Genomic DNA, 11466 nt, shown 5'->3' with positions numbered 1-11466 from the left:
GAAGCACCAATATAAAAAGCATGTGATAAAATATCAATAAGAAGAGGTACTAGAGTTATTAAATAATTTTATAACCGAATAATAGCACACAAAGCCAATAATTCATTTAAGTCGTGAGTCGCTCAGATCCGACAACAAATATTTGTGAACTCCATTTAAAGTTTTTCGTCTCAAACCCATAAATGATCATAGTTCACAGCAGTAGAACCTAAATCTGACATGAAGAAACGGGTTGGTTATCCAAAAAACACTGCAGTTTACACCTTGTTTATGCCGGTCATTTCAGACCCTGAATGTTTTGGTGCACATTCTGGACAGTACCATTTTCCTTTAGGCTTTTCAATAACATTAACACATCCATAATGAAACCACTCATAACGACACATTGGATCATCACAAGCCACCATTGAGCCATATCCTTTCTAAAAACCAAAGGAATTAACAAAAAGAATCAAACAGCAAGCAATTGTAAAATGTGTTGGTCACAAGCAATCTCAAAATGTTATCTTACAAAACTACCAACATATCACCCATCAAAACTCGTTCATAAATCATCTAATATTTCTATTCAGGACTACATCCTTGAAAACTGACGTGTAAAGTCCTTGAAGAGCTTTTAGAATGAAGCAAACTCCGAGACCTTCAGCTCGTTTTCATAAGCCACCAAGTATCAAAAAGATTCATAGCAATTGAAAACTGGGGTGCAAAGCTTAGAAATTCGCTTACGTCACTAACATTCATATACTCTTCTTGGAATTTCAGATGCCCAATCTCATAGAATAAAAGTTTTTGAACATAGTTCCACTCCATACTATTTTCTTAATAATATTTTTTCATATTCTTTCATTACACTGCTATCACTTACAGTTACGCTACAGGTAGATCACAAAACAGTGGTCATATCAGTATCACTATGTTATTCGGCAGTATTCTCTAAGTCTAGTTTAAGATTAGAAGAAGGTAGTTTCAGGTAACACAAATAATAACCTATTAACACAGATGAGGTAGGTTTATATCCACTTACCCACTGATATAATTTACCTGCCAAACTTATTTTTTATCCCTAAAATGCAAGAAAATGACAGACCGCAAGAAAATGAGAGAAAATGAAGGGAAAAACATGACAGAACGAAAAACTTAATTTTTTATACAATATTATTTTCAATCCACATGCTATGAGCTTCTCCAAATCTTCCTATTTCAATCTACACTCCTTTTGCATTTCTCGCATAACAACCCTTGAAGATGCTCAGTAAGAAGAAAGACATTAAGCAGCATTTTCGCTCAGAATCAGCATTGAAACTTTCACCTAAAACCCACTATGTGGTTTTTTTTCACCATCTTGACTTTTCGCTAGTAAAAAAAATTTCACACATTTTTTGCCCAAATTCAAACTATCTCCTGCCGCTCTACGCCGTTGCGAGGAGTGTAGGTTATCACAGAAACAAAGGTTCAATGATTATAATCTTCCTGCAAAAGTAGCAATCTGGGATTTTTCCTTTTCTAATTCATACCTTATCAGTATTTCAAGCAAAAATGGGAACTTACTTCACGACAAAAACACCATACGCGTCGATCTGAATCCGATTCATCGTCACTCCCCTGCATTAGTTCGGGTGAACAAGAAGTAAGACTTGTTGCACGACGTTCATGACGTTGCATGGTGTACAGCATTTCTTGAGCTCTAGACGTTAGCCTAAAGTATAAACATCTATTATTTTAAAGAAAAACCGAAGAACCAAAGAAACTGATATGCAAGAAACGAAGACTGCTCATTGGAACGGTTTTTGATGGCTACAGTTATACCATGAAAATTAATACAGCACGAAAAGCTACTTTCTTGGACGTCCATGTCGACTTTCTTGGGCGGCAAGTGACATCATTGACTGTCCCGGAGCAGAATGTCCAGATGTTCCAGTAAAGGTACTTGGCTAAAACGACATTTTTCTCTTTTTCGCTTTCGTGGTGGTAACATTTGCAAAAACTTACATAAAGCAAATCCCGTAGCGAAAAATCATCCCAAACTTCAGTTATACATATTTCACAAATTATCACAATTCTGCCGGCATTGAGTGCAGGTTAAAGAAAAAAGATAACAAAGGAACTTTGTCTAACACATATGAACTTCTTCATATTACAACTGAAGTATTATGACGTACTTAACTTGAGGTGCACTGAAAGACACCCATAAAATTTTTGAAAGTATTTACACGGTCAATCAAATCTGACTAAACCTAAGTTCAAAGGAACCGAAGCGGCAAAAGTATCAGATAACATGAGTCGCACTGCATTCTTTTCTTTGTCAGTTATCTAACAAGCATGAAAAAAAAAGAAGCAACTTTATTTAAATTAAAAAGATTTAAAAAACACACAAGAGATATGAAGGAAGATCAAAAAGTCTTTTTTGGTGTGGTAATCAAATAACGAAACCGCAATGACATTACATGACTGCCGGTATATTCGCGAGCATTATGAGATGAACTGTTTTTTCAAAGATCTTTTATTCAAATGAAAACCAAAAGTTTTTTTTTAAAATACAATTTGAAATCCATTGATTTCTATGAAACTAACATTTGAAGTGATCTTCGGAGGATGCACTGAGAACTGTACTTGTGAAGAAGTAGATGGAGTTTGACTTGGGTTATTGCTCCAACCGTTACCTTTGAAATCTCTTTTTAAAATATGCAAAAGTCTAACGGCTTATAGAAGTGAAAATTAAACTGCTTTAATAAAAATATGAAGTGATGAAGGTCAAAATTTGTATTTAATAGGAAACAAAAATAAGCTTAAGACTTTCAAACCAAAAATTTTTATTCCTTCCGAAAACCTATACCATACAACAGTAATTCTAAAATGAAAATAAACGAAATTTTGACAATTCAAATAACCAACCACGATCAGGAGTACTGCCTGCTATGGACTGAGCATGTACTGCCGCTGATGAATGAGCATTGCTGATACCAATGATTTTTTGAGGAGTGACAAGTGAACGTCTCTGTGAAATGAGCACCGAAATTTATTAATGTTGAGAATTTATGAAATTTACATTAATCAGTCATGGTACTAGGGCACAATGCACCCAATGTTAGTCGTGTTTGAACACTTTCATCTCCTACAGTATCCAAATCAGTAAGGAAGCAAAATGATGAAACGATACACAGTGCAATCGCAATACTGGAATTACAATTTTGTGATTCATTTAATACCATAATGTTTTAAACAAACCGCAGTTTTTAAATATGAACGAAAGTTAATGTGCTTCCGTTCATACTATACCGAAGCTGTTTACAGTAAATTCAAGACACAAAATTCATAACCCCGTGATATCATTACTCAATTCCAAATCCGTATACTTATCGAATACACTGATCTTAGTGTTTTTTTGTCCAGCTAATACAACCAATCACGGATGCAGACACCCAAGAATGAACATTAAAATAATATAATATAGACATCAGTAAAATATTATTACTGTTACTGAACGCGTCCATCTGCAAAAGAAATGCAGCCTAGCCCCTCATTCTCAGGCAATTCCAAAGTTCAACATTTACTATTCGATTTTATACAGTATGTTCGGCAACCAGCTTGGGTAATCCTACTATAATATGAGCTCCGGTGCATAAATTTTAAAAACGAATTAAATTCATGATCAGCTGTAAAAGTTAAATCAAATGGATGCATGAAAGTTCTTCACAAAGCATAAACTCGGTTATTTGTTCCTAACTCAGTTATTTGCTCGCAAAATCAACTTCTGAATTCACTCAACAATGTCAATTCATACCCACGATTCAAAATCTATTGTGTGGCAATAAGGCTATGAATGGAAGATATTACAGATAGCGCATTAGACAAGTGTGGCAAGAGGATTTGTATTCCAGTCAACTCACCACGATTACCTTCAGCGGGGGCAAATCAGCATCACGCTCGCTGATAACATTATGCACTCTGCTACCGCTTGGTCCAGGTTCAACATCGCGTGCCCCCGCTGCTGAAAACAATGAATGACTTCCACTTTGTTGCGTCTGAGCACTCATATCCAGTCCAGCTTCGCATGTGTCATTCAACTGTCCTAAAATCAACTTTGGGTATGAAACCTACAATAGATGCATGGAACAATATGGGTATAAGAAGTAAAAATAACAGTGAGTGTGGACTGAATATGAACAGAAACCTCGCTGTCCACGAGAGGAACCAGTACTTGATGTTTCGGACAGTGCATTTGAGTTTCCATTTATCATGCCCGCCAGATTGGCATTGGCTTCCCGATATCTGCGTCTTACCTAAAAAAAAAAAAAATAAACAAAATATCTACTCCTCAGGAATATATGTATGAAATGTTTCCCAGAAGTGTTCATTTCGGAACAAAATTGAAACAAACAGCTTACGTTCTTTGCGTTGAAGAAATAGATTTTTTTCTATCTCATTGAATTCTGAAATAAGCAAGCATTGACTAAGGAAAACAAAGGAGAAAAGGATTAGAAAGTGAACATACTAAACAATGTGAAACGCACATATCTGAAAAGAAATACTTGTAAATTCAATGTTGCTTCATAAAACACTAAATAAATCATGGGCAAAAGAAAATTTCAATGTTTACTTCTTTCGATCTGTTCAGTGATGCCAGGATTATCAGCTTCAAGTTCCAGTTTAAAATGCAGTATTTCCTTGTTCAACTTTTGGCTATATTTTAGCAACAATGAATGGCAAACATCCAAAATTGCCACTTTTTCGTCCGAAAGAGCCTTCGCTTGCGCATAAAGCTACAAGAAAAAGCTTTTAAACTCTTCAATAATTTAAATTAGTTTTGGTGTGAAACTTAATAATTTTTGGGAACAAATTTAAGACCTATTCTACAATATACAACGAACCTTAATCCAGGGTTCTAAATTTTATTTTAAGCATTCCCACACAATAACTGTGAATGCACGAGACCACAAAATGTAATTAAGAACGCACCTCCAAGATTTCATTGTATCGTTTTACCTTAACATCATGAGGCAGAACACTACCTGTAGAGAAGAACTCATCTCTTTCCTTGTTGGCGCGTTCATGCAATTCTGAAAACTGAATTTGAATATAAATGAAACATTATGAAATTTTACGTTTCGTTCACTTAGTTAAAAAAATGTTAGAAATGTTAGAAAAACTACGAACAACCTTTTGAAATAAACGAAAAACATACAAAACTAGTTCGAATTTGCGAGAAGCAATACAATTTAGTAAATCTTACAACTTTATTAAACACGACATAACTTTCAAACATATTTGGAATGTAACCCTGCCGGAGAATATTGTGTCAATAGTTTCAATAGAATCTAGAAAGGCAAGCATTAAAAAAAAGCTTCGAAAAAAGAGAAATTTCTATTGGTCACTTACGCTGTGCTTGCAGGTCTAACATTCGAACTTCAGTGCTCCTGTCTCTCAATTCACCAGGTAATTGATCAAGTACTGTAATAAAGGAATTGAAACATAATGGTTTCAATAAAGAGAATTTAAATCGTAACAGTAAAGTTCAAATCTCCAGCACGCAACTCACATTCCAGGAAATCCTCGAGATACAACATATTCCTCCTGTTCTGGTAGAACAACCTTGATTTAGTCCTATAAGTATTCCCAGACAAACTGACAAACAAACATCCGAAGGTTTACACTCACAGATCCATTTGAATAAAAGAAATCAATACATCTGGAATTTTCAGCAAATTTCAGCGTCAAACAAAACCAGTCCTGATATCTAAAAGTAAGGATCAGATATCAATTTTTATATAAAAACTTGAATGTTGACTGCAGTCTCTTAAAGATGGATGATCAGCTAAACTCTACGCTTTGTGAAACGAAATAGGAACATTTTTCACTTAACATTTCCTTTTTCGAATTTATCATTCGTTCTTAAACTTCAGAACAATTAAGGTATAATTACGATAATTGCGATGACTATGGAATGTTAAGAATATTTAAAAGCTGAAGAAATTTGATGGAGAGAGATATTAAACAAAAGCACGACTTGAACCGAACGAAGGTATTGCAGTGATTCCAATTAATACAGGTGAGAAAAATAAATTAACAGAAGTAAAACTCGCAAAAAAAAGACATTTTTGATAAACGTTTTATTACCAGACAAATGTTCACGTCAACAGTTTTTAAAAATAAAATCTAGATTTTCAAATGCTGAAGTTAAACAGCATTTGAAATGCTGTAAGTTAGCAATGCTGCAAGTTAACGCATGATGAACTCTTCTTATCGAGTTGTAATTTTTCTCGAATAACTCCTGAATCTATTCTAGATGCCTTCTGCCTTCAATTCCTCAATCCATTGGTTCAAACGTGTAATTAGTAATTGGGTAGATACGCGGATCAGTAAATGGATACGCCCGCTTAATATCGTAAGGATATTGCTTCAGCATCTGAAAACACAATTAAAAGTCTTCTAAAATTGTGGATTTATTTCTAGCATTGAGCTTAAATGAGCTTTTTTTTCGATAAGTAAATACGTCAATTCAACATTAAATGAGCAGGATTTTTAAATTTATAACTTAAGTGTACGACAATCGAAATCAAAGCACATTACAATGTCATTTTTCCATTTACGACCCTTTGGCCATGTCTGAATACCAATCCAGCAAAAGATCAGCGCTGGAATTAAATGACGACAGAAAATTACCGTGTTGGTCCATCTAAAACACAAAAATTGCATAGATTTTAATAAATTGAACAAACTAAAAAAACTTATACTCTTAAGCACCTTCAATACAAATTCTTTACTACTAATGAAAATTACACTTAAATTGAAGTTTCCTCATCATCAATACTGGTATAGGAATCACGATCACATGTATGCATCACTGCTTGGATATTCATCTGAAATTTCCAAAATTTAAATGGGGAAGCTAGAATATTATTTTTAATTTCAGAGATAACCTTTTGGTAAACCCTTCTATTTCAAGTCGTTTCATCTGCAGGTAATGTGCTATGTAACAACGCAGGTCTCTCCAAAATAATACTGATATTAACAAAAATATTTCTTCAGATGTGAAGTTCAAATAATTACTCATATCAACAATAATATTGATTGGTAAAATAAAAAGACCTCGTTTTCTCTCATTATAAATTGATGTTGTAATTTGAATTGTTAAAATCACCCAAACAGGCCTAATGTAACTTACTCCTTCACCCCAATTCCTTCGGTAATGTGGATCGCTCCAATTTTCATATGGATCCTTATGGTCATAGGTGACGCAACCATAATCCGGATAATTTCCTGCATACTTATAGTAATCGTCTTTGTCATATGGCCTACAAGAAAAATTAAAGCATCATTTCAAATATTATAATACATTCAGTTTATCAATCGCAGTAAAATGTTAGCCAATACGGAAGTTTTGGAAATATCTATTATTCATATTTCTATCACACAATATATAATAACACAGCTAACTTATAATCTTCTGGCCTCATCCCATATTTTATCGCCGCTGCTCGACGTTCTTCCTCATTTTTTGGATAATCATCTGGCATGTGATCACGTGGGTACCAACCATCGATCGTCAACGGTCCTCTTTCTAGAAAAGAAAGAATAGTTAAATAGATAAGTGAGAAAATGGCAAAACATCTATATAGACTAATGTGCCACTGTTTTAAGACGTCTGTGATACGGATAAAAAAGATCAGTAATGACAAGAACATAAATTCGCTTACTGTTCATGCGACATGATGTGTGAACTGTACGTACACATAGTAGCACGGAACGCGACGACACCATCACGCCTGCGCAATCTGGAATAACTTTTTTGAAGCATTTTCCAGCAAACACAAGAAAGTACCAAACACGACGCTCTTCAATCAGACAATTAAAGTATTTCTGCAGATATTTTCTGCAGATACCCCCAGAAATATATTTAAATGGCAGTACCGCAGGACAATCCACAAATTACTTCCAGCTAAAAGTCTCTTATCTGGCAATTACATTCAATCCATCGGGTCTCAGATATTGTATTACATATTATTTCAATTTTTTTCGCGAAATTATATAACAGCTCATTACTTCCACTTGACCCCAATGATAAAACGTATTTGACCTCTTACCTCACCAACATTTAATGCGACCGTTGAAAATATCGGTTTTGTTACTTCGCATCTCTTTTACCGTCTGCTATACTAAAAACTCTGTCATTCTGCATTTTCTGCTGTCGTTTGCTGAGAGCTATTTTCACTAAGGTATTTAAAAGACAAAAAGAGCATCCGATGGGAAAAAGCATGGTTAGCACTGGTTGATTAATGGACTTTTGGAGGCGGAGTTGTGGTACTATCTACAGGGATTGAAAAGCGAGAAAATATTCCAAAAAAGAACAAAATACTTCCGTGCCAGGCGCAAGGGGAGGGGTCATAGGTTAGGCTAAAGGGACGGTTTGCACACTTATTCGTGAAGTGGAGGGCAGCGAACAGCAAGCAGGGTAATCAAAGCTATATGCGCGAGATGCCTCACCAAAGCTGGAAGGTAGACTTTGCCCTTTAAAAAAGAGGTCACCGTTAACAGTAATCTGCAGTCAAATGTCAACCTGAAGTTATTCATTTTCATGTACTTGTTTAGCATATCTGACAACTTTCCTCTTCTCAAGCACGTATTCTTTCCGTTCTTCGGCGCATTCTATTTCAGTGACCTCTGAAAGTTTCATTCATTCTCTGTCTCACTTGGAGAAAGTATTAGAAACCGAAGTGGACCTGCATAAAGTGTACTCAGTGAATGAACTTCAGGAAGTTTGGAAAACTTTTCACAAGAAAAATTTCTCTTTCGATGAAGATTTCTAATTCAAATATTAATATGATCCAATGATTTGTTAATAGAAAAGATCGGAACGATCAAAAATCTGGAAGTACTTTTTCGTTTTTTTTGTTCACACTTTTAACTATTTCAAAGTTGATAATCAAACTCTCAAAAAATCATCGGATTTCGTAGTTGCACACCAAAAATATTGATTAATGCAGTGTGCTGCTTGGCAACAATAAAAATGCACCTCAAATTCATTTAATGTTCAAGCAGTCCCATTCTCATCAATTATAATATTTTGAGATTTCAATCGACAAAATTTCCCGTTTATATTTGAAGTCTTAATAAGCTTTTAGACCAAATTTTTTGGTCTAAAATCAGTTTTCAGGAAGGAAGTAATGTTCATTGGCATGTTACGTTCATTATAGACATTATCAGCCATAATTTCTCCATCTTCAATAAATAAAAAAGTTGGTAAACAACAAGCAAAACGAAATATGTGTCGCATTTTGACACAGTTGTATAACGTCACACAACTTTCGATTTAAATTGAAATAAGTTAGGTTGATGAGAAAAAACCTACGTTTGATTGTTCAAAACAACTGATCAGATGATTTTGCGATTTTTTGGTTTTAGCAACTTTGCGATTTTCAAAGACCATTTTCATGGCGCTATTCTTTAAGACAGCTGTTGCTCGAAGTAAGCTTAAATAAATCTTTTGCTAGGATCCCTCACCAATCATCTTTTCTAGAAAGTAGATGTTTGTTTTTAAAATATTTTTTCATCCACTTCAAATCTGCTGAAAACAAACTTTCCTTTATGATAATTCTTCTACTACTAAGTTTTGAAAAGTTGGCAATGAAGTTTTGCTCCCTCTGTTTGCAGTGTAAATCTTATACCTTACTCCTTCACTGTATATGATAGATCTACTGCATTAATGCAATATCATGAAGCTAATGGACTGTTAACATTGCCATTTCTGCTAAATGAATAGTCCATTTCAATATTAGAAAACTTGAATCATTTCAATATTAGTGAGAAAAGGTTGGTTTTATTAACTTCAATCTCATTGAAATTTGTATAAAATTCGAGCGTAAATAAAAGGCTCGAAGAAATTTCGTAAATAATAATTTCGAACAAAAATAAGACAGTGAACTTTCAAGGATTTATGTTACTTGGAGCTTTTCCAATTAACTGAATTTAACGATTTAAATAGCTTTGTTTGTTGTGCTTCCAAACTTCAAACAAAGTTTGACACACTTCCTTTTTACTCATATCTGTTCGCTTTTATCCCATTTAATTTTTGTTCATTTTATTCCAATTTTATTCCAAAATTCATTTCATTCAATTTGTCCGTTGAATTCTATTTCATTGTAATTTTATTTCACCTGATTTTATAATCTGATTTTAATCTGATTATGATCTGATTTTATTTAATTCAATTCCATATTTGTATTTTTATTTTATCTTACTCTAATGGTTAAGAAAACAGGGTAGGCGAAAAATTCGATTTTCTATGAATTTCAAACCTATCGGTTTTACTTTATAAAAGTTGAAAGAGCCGAATGTTTTGATTGAAGGAGAATTTCTGCGATTTGAATCTCTTTTTTTTTCCATTTAATGTGAAGAGAACTAAGTTTCCAACATCCCAATTTCGAACCAGTCTGAATCATTTGTGATATTAATTTGATTTAATTTGAAGCGTTGTTCGTAAATTTAGATTTAGATATTAACATTCAAAATTCAATTGGTAGAGAGAGGATGAGAAAGTTGTCATTTCCAAACAGAAAATATCATTGTTATGTGAGTAACTCTTTTGCAGAAAATTTCAGACATGTTATTCGTATTGCTAACCAGTTAGACTGGAGAAGGAGCATTTTTCAGTCATGGAATGAGATTTTTGAAAAATGAAGAGAAAGGGATATTTAAATTTTGAACCGAAAGGAAAAGATGTGAGGATGTAAGATCCATCATATATCGCATTTTACGACGGGCAGTTGTAAATATTTTTGTTGAGCTTACAATTCCCCTCGACTCATTTCCCAATAGATATTAAAATGAAATGAGATATGTTCCGTTTTAACCCACAACTAATTTGTATCAAGTTTTATTCCTAGTCGGTAAAAAAGCTTCAGAAGTAAGCGGTTAAGTTGTCACGTATGGTCCACTCCTCCATATGTATTTGTGCATCGGCTACGCTTTGACAAGTACTTCAGTTACATGCTAGCTATTCAATTTTTACCGGAAATGCTTCGGAATTAACATCATTTAGCGATTACAAAGAGTATTTTCATCTGCCATCTCTAATGTCGAACTGAAATGATGACGATTTTGAAATTTTACTATATTTTTTAGAATGGCGATGAAAAAAAGAGATGGAAGAAAAGGGAGGAAAAAGAGCGATAGTCAAAAGGTGATTCTCGAGAGAGATTACTTTGTAATAAAAATAAAGTTGCAGAACGAATATCACTTTTAGGCATGCCAACAAGCTCCTATGAATAGCTCAGGATAATTGTCCTAGAAAGCTTTCTTTTAGCATTCTTGACTGATTTCATCATCTCTTTGAATGATGACTGGAATCTTTTTTCATTCCAGAAAGGAACTGGCGATTGTTTGGTCAGACGATAACTTCACTAACATTACATTTTATTGGATTGACTTTATATACATATATATATATATATATATATATATATATATAGT

The 11466-nt window shown here is 33.9% G+C and overlaps 2 protein-coding genes across 2 annotated transcripts; both read right to left on the bottom strand.

Moving 5' to 3' along the window:
- Positions 1–257: 257 nt before the first annotated feature.
- Positions 258–5564, bottom strand: LOAG_08928 (hypothetical protein; the record flags this gene model as incomplete). The annotated part of the gene is made up of 12 exons (XM_003144458.1): positions 258–422; positions 1549–1696; positions 1837–1931; positions 2572–2660; positions 2893–2995; positions 3897–4069; positions 4172–4280; positions 4493–4515; positions 4598–4760; positions 4957–5057; positions 5377–5448; positions 5537–5564. The coding sequence occupies 12 exons, from the start codon at positions 5562–5564 to the stop codon at positions 258–260; spliced, it is 1269 nt and encodes a 422-aa protein (XP_003144506.1).
- Positions 5565–6779: 1215 nt separating this feature from the next.
- On the bottom strand, positions 6780–8146 carry LOAG_08927 (hypothetical protein; the record flags this gene model as incomplete). The annotated part of the gene is made up of 5 exons (XM_020447829.1): positions 8082–8146; positions 7695–7772; positions 7435–7558; positions 7163–7292; positions 6780–6857 (listed from the first exon to the last, which is right to left on the bottom strand). Exons 2-5 carry the CDS (start codon positions 7756–7758, stop codon positions 6780–6782), a joined length of 396 nt encoding a protein of 131 aa, XP_020301979.1. The 5' UTR covers positions 7759–7772; positions 8082–8146.
- Positions 8147–11466: the final 3320 nt, after the last annotated feature.

This window comes from Loa loa (genome assembly GCF_000183805.2).
Source record: "Loa loa unplaced genomic scaffold supercont3.56, whole genome shotgun sequence".
NCBI lineage: Eukaryota > Metazoa > Nematoda > Chromadorea > Rhabditida > Onchocercidae > Loa > Loa loa.
The sequence above is the reverse complement of the archived record's forward strand: the minus strand, read 5'-3'. Positions and strand labels throughout refer to the sequence as shown.